Genomic DNA, 24,858 nt, shown 5'->3' on the forward strand with positions numbered 1-24,858 from the left:
TCACTTTGCAATATGGACGGTCATTTATTTATTGTTTTATCATGACACAAAAAATGCTATGGCTGCAATATCAAAATATGGTGTCATTTATAAAATACCAGTATTATTAATGCGGTGGTAAGATACTGTTAACATTTACAGAGAAGTGTACAATACTTTCAAAGTCTTGCCTAATGGTTTCCTCCTGTGACAAAACACCCTGGCAAGTATATGATGGAAGGAATACGGTGTCTACTTATCACCATAGTAATTATTTATTACTATGATTTTTTTCTTCCCTTATTACTGAGTGGCCTATATGGATATGAATAATTGCTCCTGAATCTAATTCTTTTGGATATGGCAGATAGGTTGCTTGCTTTTACAGTATGTGTCAGAATAAAAGAGAAGGATCTGAAAAATAAACAGATGGCATTTTCTTACAAAATGAGATGAAAAAATAAAACAATATAAATGGAACTTTCAAGTGTTTCTTTTTTATATTTAAAGCTCTCCTTTCAATATACTGTATTTACACATTCTTAAATAATCATTCTGTACCTTTGATTTTCTGTTTCATCTTTGGAAACAAATAGAGTAATAACTCACTATAAGTGTGTGCAAATAGAAAATATATAAATATCTTTGAGGCCCATGTCATAAAAAGGTGGTCTCAGAATTGTCACTTTTACAATTGTCAGCTGGAATCCCTTTCGTTTTGTCCTGGAAGTTGTTTGCACTCTGTTCTTTCAAGCCTTTGAAGTCTACTTGCAAAGAAGAGCCAAGCACAGACATACTGTCCTGTGATTCATTTTGTAAACTACTAGGTGGCACTTGTAAAACTGCTCCGGAGCGACTGAAGAGTGGAGTTGATGTGATCCACTTCAGCAAACTGAAGTCTGCTTGATGGGCTGCCGAGCTCCACGGAAATGCTGTTTCGACCGGCAGCGCCTCCACCTCGAAAGTGCTGTGGGTCATTTCATGAAATCCCACAGACCTTCCCGGACTACTTGCTGCTGAGGAGTCTTTGTTTTCCCCATAGAGCAGAGCACCTTGGGGAGAAGCAGCCACAGTCTGGTCTGTTGTATGTTCTGCCCTTTCTGGCTCTGGGAAAGCAGACTCGCTTCTTTGATGAGATGCTGGTAAAGGGCTGCTTTGGTTATAAGCTGTATAAAAACCGCTAGCATTTGAGCCAAGGTTTAGCGAGAAGCTATCTGCAAAGGGCTGTGTCTGAGGAGTTATTTCCCTTTTGACATTCAACTTGGTCAGAAGCTGGGTGCGAATCTCCGGGGGCAATTTACTCAACTGGCGTCCGAGCTGAAGCTGAGTTGGGAACAGTGTCCCTTGAAGGGTTCTGTACAGAAATCTGTAAGAAAAGAATGTGCATGTGAAAAGAACAAAAGACAGAAGTACCCAAGATATCATTAAGAGAAAATATCCAAGGAAAAGGTACAACATAAGAAAATAGAGTTTTGTGTGCTTTTCTTATGTTTGACGAAAGACAGATTGCAGATAGAAAAGCTCTAAATGCTCTGGCAATAGTTTAATGAATAGCAAGCATTATAATAAATCTGTCCACTTATGATTACATATGCTCTTTCATCTTTCCTGAAATACACTGAAAGTTAGTGGGGATCAGTCTGTATGTAGGGTGAGGCTCCTACATCGGTAAGTCCACAACACACTATCAGAACATCTGTACTATGCACTGTTATGGAGGAAGGCTTGAATCTGAAAGCATCGTGGAAGACTTCACAGGGCAGCAGAATGAACCTGTCAGCTGACCACCTTCTCCAAAATCCCTGCACGGCCAGGAAAGTAGATGAACAATCTACCATTATCCCACTCCTGTGGTCTGTGCCCACGATATGTGATCTATTCCTGTGGTCAGAAGCATAGAATAGGTTAGACAGCCTGGCTTTACATGAACAATGACTGAAAGAAACTGCTTGGTTGGTCAAGTAAAAAGAGAGGGAAAAGAACAAGAAACATTTCTTGCCCTCCCCACTTGTTTGTGTGCACTGCTGTCATATGGAAGAAAGATATGAAAGATGATACAATACCTGGGCAGCAATGCAACGACTGGTGATATAATGCAAGTGAAATAGAACATAGGGTCTCCCACCAGCCTTTGCATAGTCCAATAGGGATTGGAAGGAGGGTGGCATATTGGGCAGGATGCATTGTAAACCAGAGCCACAAAGAAAAACAGAAGAATACTGAAGATGCAAGATGACCAGTGGAGAAATGTCTAGAACAAACAAAACATGAAGATTAATGATTCTTTATTTTCTGCGAGATTTGCTGTAGTTACAAAGTAATAGTTATTAACTTCTGGAAACAAATTCATTAACACGAAAGCATTTGCAGCCTTGTATTTTCAGAAATTCTTATTAAGAGGCAGTGAATACAAATTGAAACACAGGAAGTTCCACCTCAATGTGAGGAAGAACTTCTTTCCTGTGAGGGTGACAGAGCCCTGGAACAGGCTGCCCAGAGAGGTTGTGGAGTCTCCTTCTCTGGAGATCTTCCAAACCCGCCTGGATGCCACCCTGTGCCACGTGCTCTGGGTGTCCCTGCTGGAGCAGGGGGGTTGGACTAGATATCTCTAGAGGTCCCTTCCAACCTCAACCCTTCTGCGATTCTGTGTGATTCTGCGACATGCACAAAATTACAAAGCTGTTTGCAGGTCTCAGCTTAAAATCCTTTTCATGTTTGTTCATGATGCTTGACAAAAATAGAATGGGCTGAGTGAATGAAACAAGCATGTTGTGTTTTTAAAGAATGGCACTCAGAAAAAAGCTAGGATAGGCCACCAAATTTTTGTATAGTCTTTCAAGACCCTTACCCAAGTTTTTGTTTCAATAGCCAAATGTAGTATGATGGTGAAAAGAGCTACTGTGGTGATGGGAGTTCCCCAGGAGAAAATGTCCACCGCTGAATCATAATAAGTCTGTAAAGAAAAAGTTAGAATTTAGTTAGTACAAGCTCTGTTACCAGTTCTGCTCCAAATGCTTGAAATAAAAGACTGTCTTAAGCCAAACACTTACGAAATAAGGGATGAAGAAGCAAACCAGGCTTTGATACATAGCATCAATCATGTTCATCCAGAACATGTGTGGTTGGTACTCCTGTCACACAAAAAACAAAAAAGATATTTTTCAGGACTCGTGCAAACAACTTCACTCCTTTGCCAATCGGTTAGTTCTCTCTGGGTTGAAGTGTGAAGCAAGTCCCTCTCTTCAGGGTGCAGAATCTTCTGCTGATTTGCTCCCCTCACTCTAGGTATAATCTGATGCTGACACTCAGATCAGCAGGAATTTACAAAGGCTGAACTTTATGCACTGCAGTCAGACCACTGATTTCTGGAGGAGCTATTTGAGGTGTAAACACGAGCAAGTGCTTTCTACATCGTGTACAAAGAAACACAGAGTATTTATTCACAAGAGAGAAAACAGAAAATGCACAGACTTAGAAAAGAAGATCCCCAATGATCTTTAGTGATAATTTACACCTCAGTGTGTGATACATAGGGTAGATCTCCAACCACTGGGCTCTACACATTCTCCAACCATTGAATCTAAAGCAGGATTTGGGGGAATTAAAAATGCCTTTTTAGATAAGGACTCTGAAAAAAATCTCACCAGACTTCAAACAAGCTTAAATGATCCCTAGCCCTGACTCTGGGAAGTAATTCTGCTGTGAACCTGAGAGACTTCTCTCCAGCTTGCCAGCTGGAGAAAGGCACCCAAAACCTTCCAGCAAGCCTAAACTGTGACAAGATTTCTGTCACCTTAAGAAAGACATGAATATTACGGATGTTTGAAGTGGAACTTTAAACAGTGGAACAGAAAAACAGATATAAAAAAAAGAAAAAAAAAACAACAGCTGGATGAAAAAGAGAGAATTTGGACTAAAACACTAAGAATAAGCCATACGAAAATTTTCCTTCCACGGCGTTGCCTAGGAATGCCATTAGGTGGGTAGCCTACCAAAAGCAGGTATACATTTGGAGGCAAATGACAGTCAGTGCCTCCTCTCAGATGACACACTTTTAAGAAAGATGTTTACTCGGAAGTAATTATTAGATATGAATTGTTTTGTAGTTGCAATCATCAGAAATGGTTTGGCTTGAATCCCTTCTGCAATTCCTTCAGTCTTTGCATAATCTAAGCAGATGGGGCCAAGGTGTTTTCAACAAAAGCCTTCTGAACCTGCGATTTGCTGATGGTTAATTCCCTCAGAGCTGAAGTATGTCAACCTCTGTGCTTACTCCTAAACACATCTTTCTCGTTTGCCTGTTTGCAAAGGCTTAGGACCTGATGTTTTGAGTTGGTAACTACTGTAAGGTTATTCTGTGAATATCTGCACTAGTCTACAATGTATAATTTGATTTACTTCTGTGGTTGGTTGTGAGGCTTAGACAACAAGATAGCCACACAGTTTTGACTGAAAGCATCCAGATCCCCTCTTTTATATATTTTAGAATATAACTTTTTTTTTAAGTGTCCTTTTGACATGTAGATACTTAGATGAAAAAATTCATGAAATAACAATAGTTACTTCTCAGACTTCCTTTTTTTTATTAGTCATCCATACTTTGGAAGCAAGTTGAGTTTTCAATTGAAAATGATGTTATTTAGGAAAAAAAAAACAAAACCCGTAAGTTTTTACCTCCATATTCTGGCCACTTTTGTAGAGCTGAGGTACAGCAATTAACATGTCAGCTGGCACGTCTTTATCCAGCACACCAGTAATCAGTTGTGGAAGAGAAGAGAATAGTAAATTAAAGAAGATGAGATACCACTGATCAACCATTGATGAGCCAGAGAATCCGCAGTAGAACTGGTACCAGAAGAGAAGGGCCACAAACATCTGAAACAAAACCAGCAAGGCTGTAAGTATAATTTATCTGGAATTTAACACAAAGGCATTATGTTCTGATATCATTCAGATTGCAGCTTCTGCAAGGACTTATCTGCGAACTCTGAGCACATGAACAATCCTTCTGAAGATGCCTAGCCTTTAACACACTCTTCTGGATGAAAAGTTCACTTAACTAAGCTATAGATGGCACACTTGGAAGCCTCTGCACCACCAGAACCTCAGATATCCTGAGTCTGGGCTGGCATCACAAGAAATTAGCTTTCAATTCAAGTGGAACTCTAAGATACAATTTAGCTCACAACAAAAAACTTTCCAAACCACTGCTGATCACTAGGTATGTATGACCACAGCACTTATACTGCTGTCATAAGAATAACCATTTCCACGATAATATCTTCTGCTGTCTTGAGATGTTTCAGGTGGCTCAGCTGATCTGCAAATGGTAAATGCAGAGCTTTTTCAAGACTGTCATTAGACTAGCAATAGCAAGGGAGGTGAAACTGCAATGTCTAACAAAATTTTGCTTAAATATTCTGATATTTGTGCTTCAAATTTCAGCAAATGAGTAGTGCTCTAAAGATTCCTCAGTCCTCCCGTCTTCTCACACAAATAAAGAAACCAGTTACATATGTATCAGAAGAAAAATTCATGTACTTTGGCTAGAATCAGCCAACTAGGAATGAAATCCCTAACTCATTTCTTACACCATGACTGCAGCCTGTAAAACCTAGAGTTTGGGAGGGTTCAAAAGAGGTGCTGAACTCATCTGTAACAGGGGATTTGCCATAGAAGATGGACACTTGCTTGGGGAAGGGAGTAAATGACCAAGATGTGGTCCTCCTAAAACTGTAAGTCATAGTATTCTTTGTAAAGTGATAAACACTAAATGGAAGTCTACTAGAAAAACCTCAGAGGTGCTCAGAGGTATCACCTATTTAACCATGAAGAAGGGAAATTACATGGCCTCTCATTTCTCTGTTTTATATTCCGTTCCTCAAAGCTCTTAAGAAGCTGGCATATATTAACCCTTTATCACCTTCAGATAGACAAAGCAAAATCTAGATATGTTCTATCAGTACCCTAAAATGCCTGTGAAACTTATCCATGAGAGAAAAAAGCTACAGTTTGCTTAGTCAGAGAAAACTGTTAAGGGGCAAGGAAACACATCTTGTGAAGCAAAATTGCCACAAATAAGAGGGTCAGTCCTGTTGTATATATAGCAAAGAAGAATATATATATGTGGAGTCAATGTTTGTGTATTATGTTTAAGTAGTTTCTATACCAGGAGTAATGTACGTCCCACTGTTTTTGAATAAATTAACCTGTTAAAAGCTAAATGGCAGCACTTGCTAAAGGATCACCTCTGAAAGCACTCCTGTGAAGAAATGTATTTTAAGAGAAATACCTTGCTCATCCTAGGTAGGATTCTTTGTTCAAAACAATTTTGAGTTAACGGAGCTTCCCATCCAAACAGCAGTTGGCTGGATGATGGCAATTACATTTTGATATTGAATAGACTTTGAAATGTATTTCCTTTCCACACCCAAAATACAACAAAACTTCCTGAGTATTTTCTCAAAATGGAATTGGAATTATATATGGATTTGGACACTTTCTGTCATCAGAAATAGCAAAAAGCCAGCTAATCTTGGGCCTCAGAAAATTTCCCATTTAGAACATTACTAAAATTAACATGTCTCAGTGAAACACTTTGGCTTTTACAAAAATGTGTATATTGATGAAAATACAGTTAGTTGAAAACTTTCCATCTAACCTTTCTACCATCCCTAGAATGGGCCTCAGCAGTGCTGTCAGAGAAGGCTGTGCATATAAATGACATTTTAGTAACCAAGCTGAAATCAGTTTATTGTTTTTCCTCTGAAATTTTATTTGGGGTTAAACAAAACGTTGAATTTGACTCCAAATATAATGTTTCCTTTTGTTTTCATGCGTCACCTCTCTGGAAAACAATCAAATCAAATCAAATTTAATGTAAGATGCTTGTTTTGTCATACATTTCTTTTTTTAAAAAAAGATTTCCTTTTATTTTTCCCAGATGAGACTATTTTCTGAATTCGGCTCCAAAGAGAATTTCTCAGTAACTAAGGTGTTAGTCAATAAACGTCCAGTGATCCCTTACACAGGTAATGCATAAAGGGAGAGAATCAGTACATAAGTAGAAGTTTGTGTATATTAGTCCTCTTTTTACCAAGCTCAGTTATTTCCAGTCATGCTATGTTTTAAGTTATGTTTTTATTTTTATTATCCCATCCAAGCCAAACATCTTCTTGAACAAGTCAGCTGAGTTCCCAAATGACTTTTGCAGCTTCTGGAGTTAAACTCTGAGTTACGTAGGTTGTATTGGAGAATGGAAAATGTCATTATATGAACAAATGGGGAAAAAACCCTGACAAAGTAGAAAATTTGCAGAACATATGCAGTATAGCTATCTCAGCTCTATGGACAATCATCCAGAATAGTCTCCTTGCAAAAAGATCAGGTGCTCCATTTCACATTTTTGAATATTCTTTTTGGAAGGCAGCCACCGTGTCAGACAAATTCATGGCTATAGACTGCACACTCCACTACCGTTTTAGAGTCAGTTGCAACAAGTGTTGCTCATAAAGCTCTGGAGTCTGCAAAAACACAGCCAAAGACAGATTCTTCAGTTATATGCTAGCCTTAAGGCAGCAGTTTCTGAAAATGTCTTACCATGCAATCAAGGGAAGTTATATCAAAGGAAAATTTTATATCAAAGATTTTATATCAAATATTTTATATCAAAGGAAGATTTTATAACAATGTAAATGTATAAAAACATCTCTGTCCACTGCTGGAATGCCTTATGTGTACTTCTGTGCCTTAATCTTTAATCTTTTTTTTTTCCTTCAAGTAAGATGTCTCTGAATATATTTCTTGGAGGTTCAAGAGATTTAGTATTGTGAAGCCAAAGGGTATCTTGGAAGCATAAGGAATTTGAGTTCAAGATCATTCAGGATCAAGCCTTAAAACTCACGTCTTCAAACACCAGCAGGTACTGTGGTTTCTATAGGTGGTCCTCCACTCACAGCAGCATTACTGAAATCTGCCTGCTATTCTAAACTGCTTACTATTCAGGAAGGAATTCAGACTTTGCAAGCCCCTTTTGTGCCTGGGAGGGTGCTTGCATACAGTTTTCTGATCAGACCAGAGAAGGTATTGTACCATACTTGTGTCAATACAAAGCTGGTTTATTTATTCTTTAGCTTCCTTAAGTTGATAATGTTTTGAACAAACCACGGCCTTTTTTTCTGAAAAAATAATTATCTTCAGATTCAGATCATGCAGAGACTACTCAGACAAAGAGAATTTTCATCAAAAAGTTACCACGGACTAAAACATTGAGGTTTGGATGGAATCTGGAAAGCAACTTTCGCAAAAATAAAAGCTTGCAAGGTTATCTTGCAAGATTTGATAGAGAGGATGAAATCCATTCTCCCATTTGATGGTTCACACATTACATGTTACCCTCTGCAGCACACAGAGGTTTGAGAGTTCTTTTCCCTGCTTCTCCATATCCCTTGCTCCCAAGGTGACTTGTAGGTGTTCAGAGTGTGTAAGTCTCTATACTTGCCAGTGACTCCTACACGGTCGATGGAATTCTTGGTTGTTGTGCTAGTTTTCAATCATCTCTGTTACTATATGAGTAATGCACAGGGACTTTGCTGGACCAATGTGTTGAACTTCTACTGGCCCAGTGCCCAGTACTGAACAATTCCTGTTTCACATACCGGGGAGGAAATGCAGACCCTCAGACTGTTCTTTACCACAGTGTGCTTCCCTTCTAATGCATTAATTTGGTTAGTTGGGAGTAAGATAAATCAATAAAATTTTCCAAATCTCTGCATCTGAGAAACACAGAGGATTCAAAGTATCTCAGGTCACTGAGGAAAATGCACAGTGATTCATAACCGATTGCAAGACAGGGTCAGTAAGAGAAAACACGCCCAACTGCTACTTTGGACCAGGGCTGGATAGCCTTGGCATTAAAGACTCCTGTGTCTCGCCAGCTAAATTTCTGCAACACTGCTCTATAAAGAAACTTTTCTTAAGCAGTGCTTGTTATTTCTTTTACCTAATTCGCACATTCAGCAGCACACTGGAGCTGTTATGGAGTGGGGTCTGTATTTCTGCAAATGGCAGCCAGCTGTCTTTCAACTCTGCAAATTTCTTTGCAGCTTATTTATAAACCGTTTGAAGGCTGACCTAATGCTCACTTAGCACAAAATAAACCCTGGAAACATGTGGCGCCACAAAGCTGCCAAGTCAAACACTTACTGCATTTTTGTAGAAGAAATACAGCACCATGTTGGCAAGTCGGGAATAACACCAGTGTCCGTGAACAAGCAAGAGCTTCTCCAAATGCCGGAACCTTGGGATTGCAAAGTCACTTGCCATGACCGCCTTCAATGAAAAAAGAATTGGGATCATTATTGCAAGGCGCCCCTTTCAATAGCAGCAATGAATCTAGTCCTCCTCTCATCTCAGTGTAAGTATTAAGTCAATGGAAGCTGTGGTGAAGATTAGCCACATCCATCATGGAGCATCTGAAATGCATCTACTGCTTTGCAACACCCATAAGCTGCCCTACATAACATGTAAGAAAACCCAGTCCTTGCCCGAGGGAGATCTCAGACTACATCCTGGATGGTGACAAAGGACAGGAACATGAGAGGTGGGAGAAAGGTAGTGTTCCAGCTGCACGAGCAGGAAGGTTCAGGGTATATGTGTGAACATTTGTGCCTGTAAAATTATTCTCTGTAAAACTAAAGGGTTACTGTTGGGACAAACTGCACTTTCAAAGTAAAAATTGAATGAGAATCATACAATCATAGAATGCTTAAGGCTGGAAGGGACCTCTAGAGGTCATCTAGTCCAACCCCCCTGCACACGCAGGGTCTCCTAGAGCACGTGGCACAGGACTGCGTCCAAGCATATTGGGTTTTGAAGATCTCCAAAGGAGAAGAGGATGATTAAGTGGTTGCATCTTAACTGCTCGACTTCTAAAAGGCAAAACAATACAAATATTAGTTTTCATTAACATCTGAAAACCTGGCTCATTAAGTTTACTTGGTCTTCCTACCAGTCCCTTATTTTGAGGAATTTTTAAAATCACATGTTGTCTAAAACTGTCTATGAAATATCATGCCAGATGAGACTCCTCTGGGACTGTGCAGCCTGTCAAATCAAATAGACAAACAATTCAAAAAAATTCTGTCTACATCTGACTAAAATTCAAGGCACTATAAAATTAGATGAAAATTTCTTGTAAAGAATGACTGTAAAGGATGATAGTTGTTTCATGAGCCTGCATATCGCTAGGATCATATTAAGATTTCATGTTATATCTTTATATATTTCTTGGTATTACCTTTCTTCTCACACTTCAACAGGGTATCATAAAAGGTGAATTATCTCCAAAGCACCAATGTCTTCTTCCTACTCTACAGAGTCTATTTTGGGTGTATTTTAGAACAAAATGATATCTTTCCTTTTAATTCTTTCTACATCCTTTTCCTGGTAAATCACTAAAATGTTTTGGTTTTCCCAAATATGTGCTCTCAGAAACTACTAAGATAAAATGTAAATGATATGCAAGATGAACAAATCCAATATAATTAAAGCAAAATATGTACATAAGCACAACAGGACACTTTTTAATAGGTTGACCCACCCTGGGATTTCCCTGTATAGAACAGTCTGTTTTGTCTTGCAGACATATCGTTATCTTGCATTTTGAGGAAAGATGTGCACCATCTGCTTCCTCTCCTTCACTAAATCTCATTCTGATCCAGTGCTGAGATAAAACTATAACTGTCCTTTCATTTTTGTATTTCTGTCACATTACTTTGCAACACACTGAAAAGTGTGTTTTTTCTTAAAATCCATTTTGATTAGAGAAAAATGGAAAGATAATGTCATTCAATTACATCTGCTGTTTTTTTCATCTCAGAATATCCTCTTGATTTTTACATTTTTACTTTTCGTCTTTTTATTTTCACAAAGAAGTGTGATTAATCCTCCCCATGCTTCTCCCTTCATAGAAGCAAAGTAAGTCAGACAATATTGCCATCTTAGACACCTAAATGCTCAATGATTTTGAGTACCTGCACATGTAAGATACTGCCAGATGTTTATACTAAAAAGGCCTGCATGGTTCCTTACGAGGTCGGAGTAAAGGAAAGGATTTATAAACATTTTCCACTCTCTTGAACCTTGATTTAGGGGGAAAAAAGGATTAATGGGCATATAGTTTTCAGATTTGAATACACCACAAAAGCCAAGGGCATTTGAAAATTAGCTATTGGAATTGTATGATCTAGACTGAAAGTGGAATAACGGTGACAGGAGTTAAAAACTGCTGTGAGCATTACAGCTCTACATCAGGAAGAAAAGTGAAATGATAATACTGAATAAAGTTCAAACCAAGGGGTCAGGGATGGATATATATAAATATATATATTTGAGTTGATTGATAAGCTTGGAGATGACCCCACAAATATAAGTCTCTCTGGGTTCTCTGCTGCCTGGACTGCTTTCAGGTTGACATTGCAGAAGTTATGTGAAGCTCTCAGAGCCTTGTGAAAACTATGTAATAACAAATGCTGTATCAGCTTAATCCAAGACTTTCGTTTTTCCTGCTCTCTCCATCCATCCAAGTCAGACTTACAGGGACTATGGCTGGGATGCCATACACACAGTGAACATTGGAATACTTCTGCAGTAGCTTTTCCTATCTGATTTATATCCGTTACCTAGTTTGAGGAAGTATTTTCAATGGGTGGCTGGCCTGAAATCTGCCTGAATAACAAACACCAATGGACGTACAATTGCACCGGAGATTGCTTTGATGCCACCCACTGGTTGAATAGAGAATGAGGAGGGAAAAAAGCCTAAGGTCTCTGCTGGGTCAGGCTGAAGCCCATCTTTCCCAGGACCTAGCCTCCAACAATGGCCAGAGAGGATGCTTTGGGAGGAGTATGTGGATATGAAAACCACCTACTGACTTTTCTCCAGAGTGCTGTCCTAGCACTCTGGGGCATCCGCCTCTCAGGAAATTCATACAGGCAGCATCCCAGTTCATGGCTTGGTTACATTTTTATGCCCTGTATTTGTATTCTTAATCTAGTTAGATTATATCTTTCACAAAGCTCTATGGAGTAAAGTTTTACAGCCAACACGTGCACTTAGTGAGGAAGGTTTCTCTTTGCTTTCGAACAAAACATCCATCCAGAACTGCAAAAAATGCAACGTGAGTTACCCACTGGTAACTCTTAGGAGCATGTTCATCAGATCATTTCCTCAGGCTGGAAACACTTTTTATCTTATCTGAAGGGCTTTTCATTGTACTCATGCTCAGCTACTCCATTTTCTCATGCAACCTATCTGCACCCACCTCCATTAGAAGGTTAAATTGTGGAAGGCAGTTATCATCACCCTCCTTCTCTGCAGCTTATTGCCACTTCCACTGCTGGCACTGCACCTTCACTGAACGAGCAGTAAGGGAAGCAGAGGTGGCATTCAGAGCACTGGATAGCTTTGTTATACACCCTACGCACACACATCCTCCCTGTGATCTTCTTACACAGTAGCAAATGCAGTAATCACAGGCTTAATATACCAAAAAGACTACTAGGAAAGTCCCTCCATCTTGCTATTCCCCGTGGCAGGAAAATGGGAGAAAAACAAAATGTGGAAGAGTGCTGTAGGGAGCAGTGGCTCTGCAAAGATCTGCATATTTCTCTTTTTTCACTGATCTGCTGTCAGAGCAGGCTGTCTGGGTGAGTGAGACGTGTGGGTGCCTGGGCTAAGGAACACTATGGAGAATAGCTGCTGCAATTGGATGGGCTTGTGCAGCTCTTCCACAGGAGAAGTATAACAGAGCAGTGCAGGAGACAGGAAAGGACAGAACCAGAAGAAGGTGGATCTTCACTTTTTATATGAATAATAGACAGCGAAGCCTTTTTTTTCCTCCTCAGAAACAGTATTTAATAAATGATTTCTTAAATCATATTTCTTAGAGGGGATCTGGCAAACCGAATTTTCTGAGGAGACAGTACCAAATTTAAGCTCACCACAGATCTAAATTGCAAGCTCAAGGTGTTCTTATGAAGTGTAACTGTCTGTCCTCAGCATAACTTCTGCTGGCTATCCAAGTGTAGCTTGATCAAGCTGACTTCTGAGAAGTGCTTATCCCGTCCTTTGCAAGAGAATACATATCAATAAAACAAACAAACAAAAATTACCTGCATGCCCTCTTGCCCGGAGATCCCCACGCCAACATCTGCCACTTGGATCATACTGACATCATTAGCACCATCACCTAGAGATACCAAGATACAGTTTTGTTTGACACTAGCATACCAGGAACAGCTAGAGGCAGCAAAGCAAAGGAAAACCAGCGTTGGGTGCATATAGGAAGGGAGAGGTGGAGCTGGAAAAGATCCATGTTTGGAACATTCAAAGCTCAGCAAAGCTGCCAGGACATTCTGATCTTTGTAGATTTTTATATCATGGCAAGCAAAAGTAAGCCAAGCATCTCTCTTTTAAGTAAGTCCTAAAATGAAAGTGTCAGACCTGAAGTGCACTAACACAAAACATTCTGTGTGCAAAAACGAGCAGAAAAACTTTCTGCTTTCCTACTTGCAATCAGGTATGATTAAGAGTGAAACATGCAAGGGGACCTAAAGCGTCAGGATGTCTACACAAACAAAAAAAGTTAAATGAAAAAGTAAATGAATTCTTGACTTTGCCTGACCAGTCTGAGCTCCCCAATACACCACCACAGCTAGATTTAATAGCAGTGGTTGCACAGTCACTATCCCTTGCTCTGTCTCATATAATGATAATGGTCTCTTTTCAGTGGTGGCCACTGATAGGACTAGAGGAAATGGCCGGAAACTGAAACATCAAAAATTCCATAGGAACTTAAGGAAAAATTTCTTAACAGTGAGGGTGACAGAGCACTGGAACAGGCTGCCCAGAGAGGTTGTGGAGTCTCCTTCTCTGGAGATCTTCAAAACCCGTTTGGACGCAGTCCTGTGCCACGTGCTCTACGTGACCCTGCGTGTGCAGGGGGGTTGGACTGGATGACCTCTAGAGGTCCCTTCCAACCCTAAGCATTCTATGATTCTATGATTCTATGATATCACAAGTGATAGGTAATTTGGAAAGAATACCAGAATGGGACACGTATTAGCTTTACAACTGGTGTACCGGTGGAAACTGAAACTGTAGTATCTGATGACAACACACTGAGCCCAAAGTGCAGTGGCTGAGAATGCATACACATCGCACGGCACCTCCTCTGCCGCTGGCACATATAAGTGGTATCCACTTATGTGACAAAGCCAACCAATCTGTGACTTAAACACTGCCTCCAGTTAGCTCCTGTTGGTTAAAAGTGAAGATGGGACAACCTGGATTTTAGGTAAGAGCAGGAGCTTGAATTCAGCTCACAGGCTCAAGCTACTCAGAAAGAATGAAAACATAAGCTTCCCCATCTATCTCTACTGGTGTTTTTAAGCACAGTGGATAATTCAAGATAGCCAAGCGGACTTTTTTTGCAACACAGGCAAATGATTATTTCATGGTCTGTCAAAGGTATATATTCAGCATGAGTAAGGCAGATCTGAGTGAGATTTAATGTAGTGAGCATAAGGATTATTACAATGAGCATACACTTGGTGATGCGGATGTCACTGCTGTTTGGCACTCACAGTGTGTACTTTGGGATTCTGATGGGCAGATCTAACCCATGTGTCACTGTGTCTTCACTGCTATCATTAACCAAGATAGGTAATGGAAACTAGGGTGTTTGTGACAGTACATGCTATCGCTGTATCTTTTAAGATGACACAAACATAAACCTAAGAAGAAGAGCTGTTTGACTTTTCTCATGTAAAAAGCTTGGAGATATGGAAGATGCTGCTGGATTTAAAGTAGGACGACTGACAAAATCTCTCCTCTGCCAACCAAATAAGACCAGGTATGAGATGACAACACTCACAAACCATTCTCCATACAGACAAGGCCAAGTCACGTCCTGTGCTGTATGGCTTACTTGTGATGAAAAATGCAGGACCTTGAGTTTAATCATGACTGGCTGAAATGACACTGAAAACAGTTTTGTCCTGAGTAATACGCTGATTACAAGATAAAATTTTGCATAGTATCATCTTACTCAGTTCTTCACAGCAGTGTTTGAACATGCCTAAACCACACTGCACAGCTTGGCCCCCAGAACCTCAGTTCTCTAAGAGGGAAATCCAAATATTACGTTGGAGTTCCATATCTTTTGAATAAAAATGCCAGACTCATCAGAAAACTTAATCCGAAACATTTTCAAGCAAAATCAGAAGCTATTTGCATTGTGAGGCAGCTGGAAGGATCCCTTTGCAAGCGAAAAGAAAACGAAATTCTCAAGACAAAATATACATGAAGGCAAGCTAATTTAAACTCAGATACCTACCTATTGCCAAGGTCATTGCTTTGAGTTTGTCTCTGACTAGTTTCACTACCATGCTCTTCTGAAGTGGGGTAGAACGACAACACAGTACTGAACGGCATCGCTTGGCTAGAGCAAGAAATTTATCTTCTAGAGTAGGTTCCAGTGCATAAGCTAGAGTCCTTCCATCAATCACTAGGCCCAAGCTGGAAAGCACAGGGGAAGAAGGTGGATAGAGAGGGGTGAACCCAACAGTCATGTTTCCAGTAGCTTCGTCTATTGTGTTGTTTGAAAATTTAGACTCTACGCATTGCAGACACTGTTCCAGCAAGATAGCACATGTTTCCTGAAAAAGAAATCCAAAATAAATATGGTTGAGTGGAAGGAACATATATCTGAACTTTTGTTTGCTGTACATTTTAGGTATAAGCAATACTGGGAATGTGGCATATGTAGTGCACTAGAACAGTTTTAATTTCTAATACAGTTTTCTTCTATTCCCTCTAAAGCCACTTAATTCTTGTTGCAGAAGATACACCACCAAGGGTACATGAAAGGCTTAAAATCTAATTCCTCTTTAGCATGCATTATTTTATGCTAAACTAATTTCTTTTATCTCCTTCTCGGAATAACAGTGCAAGGAAATGATATAATCAGTATCAATACCAAGTTAAATATGGCGAGGAGCACCATGCAAACGCCTACAACTCAAATCAAATACTTATGCATTGTTTAAAGGCCACTTAAAGATTATTCAAGGAGAATTTAATGTATTTTTCCTAGACATATTCAACTGAAAGATGCTATTGCTAATGTCTGAACATTCAATATAAAATAATATATTGGTCTTACGGCAAAATATGACAAAAAAGAAAATAACATGAAAAAAATCAATTTACCATTTCAGTTGATATATTCAAGAAGGAAAAATGCTCATATCTTTTCTTCCTTTTACAAAGGAATGGGAGCTGGATGCTGTTGGCCTACCTCTCCTCTGCTGATCTGGAGTCCAATTTTATCACCCCATTAAAGGACTACAGCACTATCAGTCTGGTTCCTTGTATGTTTGACCATATCAGTAAAGTCTTTGTGATTGTCTGCTTGCAACAAGTTGAGCACAGGAAAGATCAGTAATTCAAAAGAGTTAGAAGAGGTCTGTTAGGAAGCAAGGCCTTACTGTAGATGTGGTTTTCAGACTCACAGTGCTAGTTCTGAGATTTAAGTATTGCTTTTATCTCCAGAGAAAAAGTCATCTGAGAAAACATGAATGACTGAGTTATCTAAATACTAAAATTCAGTGGTTTAAAATAAAGCATAAATTCTCAATAGGTAGTCAATTGTTTTCTTCCTCAAGACATGTTTAATAGCACGTTGCTTTTAGAGACTCAGTGGTGCCAATAAATAGAACTAGGGAAGCTTTTTCAGAATGCATACCAAAGAAAGGCATTTATGCTGTTACGGCATATTTTCATTCACGGTGAGGCCCACTACCCAAACATGTCTTCAAAAGCTTTATGATGCATGACTCTATGAGCTAACAGCATTAATTCATTGTAAAGTATTTAAAGACATGTCCTACCTGAAAATTACGGATGAAGCAGGAAAAAAGAGAAGAGGGAAAGGAAAAAAGCCATCAAACTTTCGATTGTACAAGTAGAAAATAAAGAAAAGCTAGTTCACAAGTAGACTTAATTATAGCATTGGATTTGCTTACTGGTGATTCAGCATTCAAAGTGATGATTTCCTCATCATGATCTAGTAGCTTGCAGGCATAAGCAATATTAACAGCTGTTTCTTGCTTGTCTCCAGTAAGAACCCAAATCTGCAACCCAGCTTTGCGTAAGTTTGCAATGGTTTCTGGAACACCATCCTGTAAACGGTCTTCAATGCCAGTTGCACCTAAAGACAGAAAAAGCAAATTAGTCTATATTAAATGCAACAGTGCATTAGGCTCCAAGCAGAAACCTTCTTCCTGCCTTGCTGCTGCTTTTGGTTCTTACAGGACACTGGTTGCCAAATGAGATGGGGATAGAAAATAAATCTTAAATCCGTTGTCCATGATATGAAAGTAAAGTGTGGCTGTTCAGGTTTCCAATGTATCTTGCTACTAGTACCTCTGTAACAGACTGAATATCTTTCCTATGCTCTAATAATCCACTGAAGGAGACAAAATATTCAAATACTACAGCAAAAGCAGTTCAGGACGAAGTTCATTGTCACCACAGATATATCTGTACTCCCCTGAGTTTCAGATAGGCTTAATGTGAGCAAATGTAACTTCTCATTACTAGGTAGCTTGAAGATGAAAGGCCTGCAAATTACCTGGGAAACATCAGGAAAAGCAAAGTAAACTTCTTTCATCCATTTATTATTCCTATGGTTGTTTTTGAAGAAAAACATTTTAGCAATAATCTGAGCACCACTCATGTAGGTGGAAAAATATTCTTACTGCAAATACCATGGAAGCTCTCATCCAAACAATGTGCTAAGTAAAAGATATTCCTTTTCCAGACACACTCTTTTATTCCCACAAGCTAATAATAAGCGATCACTGCAAGACACAAATCACAGTGTGAGGTTTCTGGGGAATGATTCCCAACAGAACAGGTAGTTTACTTTTGTCTAGAGCTCATTTTCATTTGTCCAGCAGCGGTTAGTTCCACCTCAGGTATTTTTTTCCAGAGTGCAGTCAGAGTCAACATGCACATCCACAGTGGCATCTCCCTGATTAACGTGCTCAGGTGAAGCCCACCTCATGCTTCCCTTTAAGACAGAGGAGAGAAACTGGTGCTTCTAGTGCGTGATTCATCTAATCTTAAAGCAGGTATCTAGATCAAATAAATTGACTTTTCTCTCTCTCTCCACTGGTTATACAGGGAACCTTGCATGGTCTGTGCTGGATACATCAGAAGCTGGCGATCTCCTCTCACAGAGATTGATAAACTGGAAATTATTGAAGTTTTATTTTACCAGTTAAGTTCTATTGCTTTCTTCAGTTACTTCTGCTATATATAGTGGATATAGAGACATTTTAGAACATCAGTGCTTTCAACATTTCAGTGAAGCAAAGAAGCAGTATTACATAGTTCCTTGGAATACATTTTACATACACAGATGCAAACTACATCAGTGTGAAATACTGCAGTCCCTTTCCACAGAAGCCACAGGCCCTGAGTGCATGTGCTGAACCTGATGCATATGAGAGTGATGTCTCTCACAAGTGTGGTATATGAGCTTTGCTTTACAGCATCTCTGGTGCCCCTGGAGCCATGGAAATCTCTGACATGTTAAAGTGGCACTAAAGCAAATGAAATTCGGTAGGGAGGCTCAGCCAAGTCCTTCTTTTCCTACTTAGATCAGCAGTCTCATTTTTGCTATTGTGTCAAATTCATCTCTGGTATTATTCCACCATTTTGCCAGGGATAAAAAGATTGCATGAACAAGGCAAACAGGTATGTCTGTTAAGTTAATTAAAATCCCATTCCTTTGTGATGCTGCACAAGACAGCCATGACAAAATCCAGAATAAGTCAATCTCTGTACTGTCAAGAACCATTTAAAGCAAAGAATGGAATTTACAGCCAAGCTTTCAAATTTTTCAACACATTTTAATTTCACGTCCAGCTCTCATTTCATTACCTAACAGATGTAGATTCTTCTCCACGCGCAGTGCTGACTGAAACAGAAGTTTCTTCACGATTTTCAATAGAAGATTCTGCTTCTAAATGACTTTTTAACAACAGGCATACTCTTCCTTGCTGAGAACCTATTTAAAGGAGGATGTGAGGCACAGTCAAAAGGATGCAGGGGTATTCATACGTTATTGAATAAAATGAAAAAGTTATAAATCAAAACAATATACTAATAAATGCCTTCAGTAATCTTTGTCAAGGCTCTCCATAAAAGCAAACTAAGAGCATGCATTTACTTACTCTTTTTGCAATACACAGGGTCCGCAGCCCATCTACAGCATACAGATTAAGGTAATTCTGGGTTTTGCTTTGGATTTTTTTTTTGATGTTTGCCCTGAGGGTCATCTAGATAGAATAAAAGAAGAAATTAGTGATTGAAAAATAACAGCAGCTTCATGGCCTCAGAGAATAAAGTTGTGTCTATGGTAGTCTCTGTACTGGTGCTTAAAACTGATACTTTTAAAGAGCTGCTGATGTCTCCTGGGAAACTTTCAAGTAAAACACTCAATTTAGAGAGAAAAAAAAAACAACCACTTTTTCTACTGTCTTTTCTTTCTTCTTTATTCAAAACTCACCATGCACATGTGTTAAAAAATACCTTTTATTCTTAAGTATGTTTTCCCTGAGTACTTTGGGAAATCTTGATTAATCTGCACAGCAAACATTCATGTCAGAAACAGAAGTATGTTTTCAAATGAATTATTAGCAAATGCTTCTGCACATATGATTATGTATAGAAAAATGACACTTATTTTAAAATAGCACTTAGTTTTCCACCGAGGTTGAGACCTTTCTAAAAAGAAAAGTGCTCAGTTTTGTCCTATCTAAGATATATATAACACACTTTAGATATACATATCATACATATATATACATATGTATATATAAATATGTATATATATATGGAGGCACTTCTGCTACTGTAATCCTTGTTTCCTTTTAATCATGTAGCTATGCGACTAAGTCAATAAAACAAAGTATCTGAGTCTGATTTCATTTATGGCCGAATTTACACTTATGCAGATCTGACAACTAACTTCTACCTTAAATGCAAAAGCACATCTTCCACTTAGCTTTACTCCTCACCTAAAGCCATGTAAAAGAACTCAAAATCCAGACTGAGCTTCTGCTTCCTTTCCCTGTTCAGCTGGGATTGATTCAATGTGCTCACACGGTGATCGAAAAAAATTAATGCATATGATGGTAACACATTTTGTTCCATCTCGTTACCTGAAATGAGGTCTTTGAAAAATTTAGAAAAGGTGCTGTGCTTCTTCTTTTATCATCTAGGATCAAAACGGATTCATATACGACGTACTGTCATAGAAATCTTCCAGCAATATGAATTGCAATGTTAGCATTAAAGGAACTTACAGGTTTTAAATTGAAAATTGAATCCATTGAGTGAGAATGTCTGATACCTCTAGGCAATTGTCCTAATTCCCTGATGCCATCCGATTTTTTTTTTTTTTTTAAAGTTTGCATGTTTGGGGAGGTTTGTAGAATCACTTTAGGATTATACTTTTGTAATTAAAGCTGTTCCTTAACACAGTACTTGTGTTACAGGTACTTGCGCAGAAACCAGTTGAAGAGTTGGGTGAATGCCACTCATCACCAGAAGCCTCAACACTGGACTGGGCCTATTACAGGGGGTCTGAGTGGACCATTCGATGTGTCCACCTTTCCTGTTTGACTGTAGTGTGAGCTATGGTCACTATGCCCCTTCTTTATGCAGTTACTTCAGGTATCTAAATTAGACGACAGGATTATCCTCTTGTTTTCAATTCCCATGTTCCCGCTGTGCATTCATATTCAATATGAGCCTGCTATGCACAGCTATGTACACACACATCTCTCTGTTTCTCCATCTATAAACACAGACACATTCAGCACTTTCATACTTACACAGAGGCACGGTGCCTACCCGCGTCCTTAGAGCTCCACTACCAACTTTCAGAAACACTGATATTGTTGGAGGTAGGAATTGGGAGTTTGGAATCCCAATAGCCTAGTTTTTGGTCCTTTTACCTCAACCATCTATCAGCACACTTTACTCATTATATACGAGTACATACATAAAGACAGGCCAATCCTCACTATGTCTGTAAATCCAGGAGCGTACACAGTCAGCTGTTCCTAAAGAACAGCTTTTATGGGACTAGCCATTCCAGCTGTTCAATTAGTGCAAACTTGGACAGCTACTTAAAAACACCAAACTACCATTTTAAGGTTAAGTGATACTATTAACTAGATCTGTCGGAATACGACGGGCACTAATGCAGTGCTCATACTGTCAAATGTTTATACAAGCCATTTATAAATGAACAAAGGTAACAGCTCTCTCCAAGTAGAGGTATACACAACTTTTCCATGTGAATTCTCAGTTCTAGCATGAAGCACTGCATCTCCCTTCTCCATCAGCATACCAATGAGAGCTAAAACTCATTTTAGCTTTTCATTCACCTCACCAATCTTACTGTGAAATTCATCTCGTGCTCAGATATTAAAAGGAAGATGGAAAGAAATCTGTTGCAGCCCAAATCCAGTTGCTGAGATTCTTTTTAGTTGGGACGAAGTTTTCTTTGCCTAGCAGTGTGACCACTGTGCACTGTGGAAGTGAAAACAAGTAAACAAATCTACAGAAGAATGTCAGAAAGCTAGTAGGATTCTGCTTCCTCCATTTCCTTCCATAATCATAAGTTTTAGGAACTCATCCCAGTCATTGTTTTTTTTTTTAAATGACTTATGTTCGCAGTTCCTGTGCGAGTTGGTTATTGACTCAAACAGTAACCTTATTTATGATCCATGTGGCGACTGTTGAGACAAAGTAAAACAACACACACTTGGGAATCATTTCAAATCTTTGAAAATATTTGTATGCTGTCAGAAACGTCAGGTTTCAGACTACAGATAGGCACAAGAAGTTGAATGAAAGTGAGCGAATTCTGAAACTCAGTCTTCTAGCTCACTGGTTTCCGATTTTTCAGAAGATATGGTTGAAGCTACAGCATTCAGCACATTAAATCACAGTATTTTCACGTCTGATTTTGGGCTGTTGCTTCTTACAACCTAGTCATGCAACGTCGTGTTTCAGTATGCAGATTATGAGCATGTATTACTGTGTTGTGGTCTTTCAGAACTCGAGCACTGCAAAGTCTCAAAACGCACAGCTAGGTGACTTCTACACAATTTACATGTCACTGAGGCACTAATATAGCCATAAAAAAAGCACTAGGATTAGCTGCCATGTTGATTCACTTATTGGTCAATTGCTTGAAATGATAAATGCCTGTATTTTTGCAGTATTTACATTTCCTCTCATATTCAGAGTTCATGACCAACGCAGAACAGAAGGAAACCACGGACAGATCCAACAACACATACATTTTTCCTATCCTAGATCTCCTGAGACTCCTTCTCCCTGTTTACACCCTATACTGTGAAAAAGGTGGAATTGCCTCTAGAATTGGCAAAATATTCAAGAATTCGTAAATATTCACTAATGCTAGGATAGTGCAGAAGTCATTAATTTGTTGCCACTAGTAAAGATGTTCAAGAGAATTGTTAAATATTCCTTAGATGAGTCATTTGAAACACACAGAACTACTAAAGCCAACAGTGGATTAGAGAGCTCGAAAGAAATGGAAACTTGCGATGTCTCAAGGCCTGCACTTTCCATTGTTTAGAAAAGCAAAATATACTAAAACTCATAGTTCAATTTGGGCTAAAAACACATTAAAATGCACCATTCTAAAGTCACATTTAATTCACTTGCCTGTAAAGATGGTGGAAGATGACTCTATTTGCCCAGCACTGGAATTTACTCATTGCTAAGGGTGACCTCTAGAAGCACTGCTCTTGTTCTCTGACATACTCCATCTTACGCTGCAATTTTAGGGGTTTAGCTCCCCTTGTTCCTTTTACTGCGGTGAGCCCTCCGATTCAACTTGGAATCGGCCTGAAAATTCTTTGACCCATTGTATCTACTGTGAATGAACAGCGTTAAACATAATCTGTTTTTTGTTTGTTTGTTTGTTTTAAGGTGGTTACAATGCAAGTGAGACTCATCATAAAATCACCTTTTCTCTTTCTTCTTGTAACGCTCTGTAGGGTGTTTTATATAACTCTAAGAACTAATTTCCAAACATCATTTCCTAAGTATGTTATTAGTAAGTCTTCCCAGTATTCTGTTAGTACTTTGGAGGCAAACAAGTTACCACAGATGCTCTATGTACCTCTGTCATATCAGATCTTTACCAGCATATTATTAATGAATACTTTGTTGTTAGTTAAGGACAAGTTGTTCTTAATTTTTTGGCTTTGCTTTGACTCATGTGGCTGTAAACACAAAACTACTGCCAAGATTTTTCTGTAGTTCATTAAACTAAAATTACACAGTATAAGCCTTTCAGCATTGTTTACTCCAACTAATGTAAAAGCACAAAGTCAATGCATTAGGGACACAAGGCAAGTACCTCTAGCACATTAGGTTTCTGTGTCCATTCACTCCGGAGGAACCTTTAAACACTGTTTAGCTTCACTGTTGAACATTCAGTAAATCAGATGCAAACTGATTCGCATAAACTGAAGCCTCTGTGTGTCCCGTAAATTCTGAGAGCTTGCAGAGTTTTTCTTCAACTGATTACAATTAGCAGCTATGTAAAGTTGCCTCACTTTCATGCAACATTTGAGCGCCAAGCACTTTCGAAAGTTCTCTGTATTTGCAGATTCATGTCTATCCCCCGCTCGTCAGCTTCATACTTCAAGCAGATTTCTAGTCTAAATGATATCTCTCCTTCTTATTTTGCCACAGCCTTTCTGTTCTGATGGCTGACTGATTCACAGTGTCCTTTAGCATCATAGCCAAATCAGAATATGTGTTGATTTATGCAAACATATGACAACAAAAGGAGGTTAGGATTCACAAATGAAACTGATAGAGGAGCTACTGTAAGAAGTACTTGGGTTTCATGTAAAATATTGAAATAACCAAGCACTGCCAGGCAAGTTTTCCTGAAGAAATATAAAGTGCTTTGGCAAAGTCTCAAAACATTCCTTCAGATTAAATTTGCCTGTAGAAGATCTTGTACAGAAATTAATTTAACTCATTCTTGTAAGGTAAAGAATCAGTAATTTGTTATAGGAAATTTGCTATGATAACAAAGTATTATTAAAAAGCAGCAATTGTTGCCATTCTACCATTCCCTATGCCCAACAAAGCAAGCAGGTCTACCTGCTATAAACATGATGAGTCCTTTAACAGTTAACTAGAACCCTCCCACCTCTTCCAAGCTAAGTGAGTGGTATACCTGAAGAACAGGGTAGAAGAAGATCCATAATAACTGAATCTGCTCCTTTAGTGTAAACATTTATCTCATCTGTGAGGGGATGTCTGACCACTACCGACATCCTCTTCCTGATGGAATCAAAGCTCAACGTATGCAATACTTCAAAGTTCAGTGTTCCCAGGTGAGGTAGCTCCACTGATACCTGGTCAGACAGCCTTCCAACCAGGGAGCAGTTGTAGGCCCTTGCCGCGTAGACGAGAGCGGCTTCGTCGGGACTCTCTGCTTCGTAACGGAGCTCTCCTTCCTCAGCTCTGCTCCCTACGGGGCTCCTGCCTTGCTGGGAGCCGTACCCGTTGTTATTCATCTGTGCAGAGTATGACAGCTTTTCTTCCAGTTTTAACAACGTGCTCTCAGTAGATGTGGATGAAAGAACACTTAAGCCAAATCTGTGCACTGATTTACTCGTAGCTAGACTAGAGGAACTGCTGCTGTTAGAGCCAGAGGTCAAGCGACTTGGAGTGAATCTT

General features: G+C 39.1%; 1 protein-coding gene across 1 annotated transcript; it reads right to left on the reverse strand.

Moving 5' to 3' along the window:
* Window positions 1–24,851, reverse strand: LOC148596408 (phospholipid-transporting ATPase VA-like; the record flags this gene model as incomplete). Its single annotated transcript, XM_088522050.1, is given in 15 exon segments — window positions 1–1,345; window positions 2,043–2,230; window positions 2,828–2,932; window positions 3,030–3,110; window positions 4,654–4,854; window positions 9,184–9,309; window positions 13,152–13,228; window positions 15,377–15,698; window positions 17,067–17,251; window positions 18,991–19,039; window positions 19,041–19,090; window positions 19,093–19,117; window positions 19,284–19,364; window positions 19,366–19,388; window positions 24,353–24,851. Coding segments are annotated over 15 exon segments (2,721 nt in total), but the record flags the coding sequence as incomplete, so codon positions are not given.
* Between the last annotated feature and the right edge of the window lie 7 nt (window positions 24,852–24,858).

The sequence above is a fragment of the Tinamus guttatus genome, unplaced genomic scaffold, assembly GCF_059628265.1.
Source record: "Tinamus guttatus ecotype Peru unplaced genomic scaffold, ASM5962826v1 Tinamus_guttatus_pri_ptg000002l, whole genome shotgun sequence".
In the NCBI taxonomy this organism is placed as follows: domain Eukaryota; kingdom Metazoa; phylum Chordata; class Aves; order Tinamiformes; family Tinamidae; genus Tinamus; species Tinamus guttatus.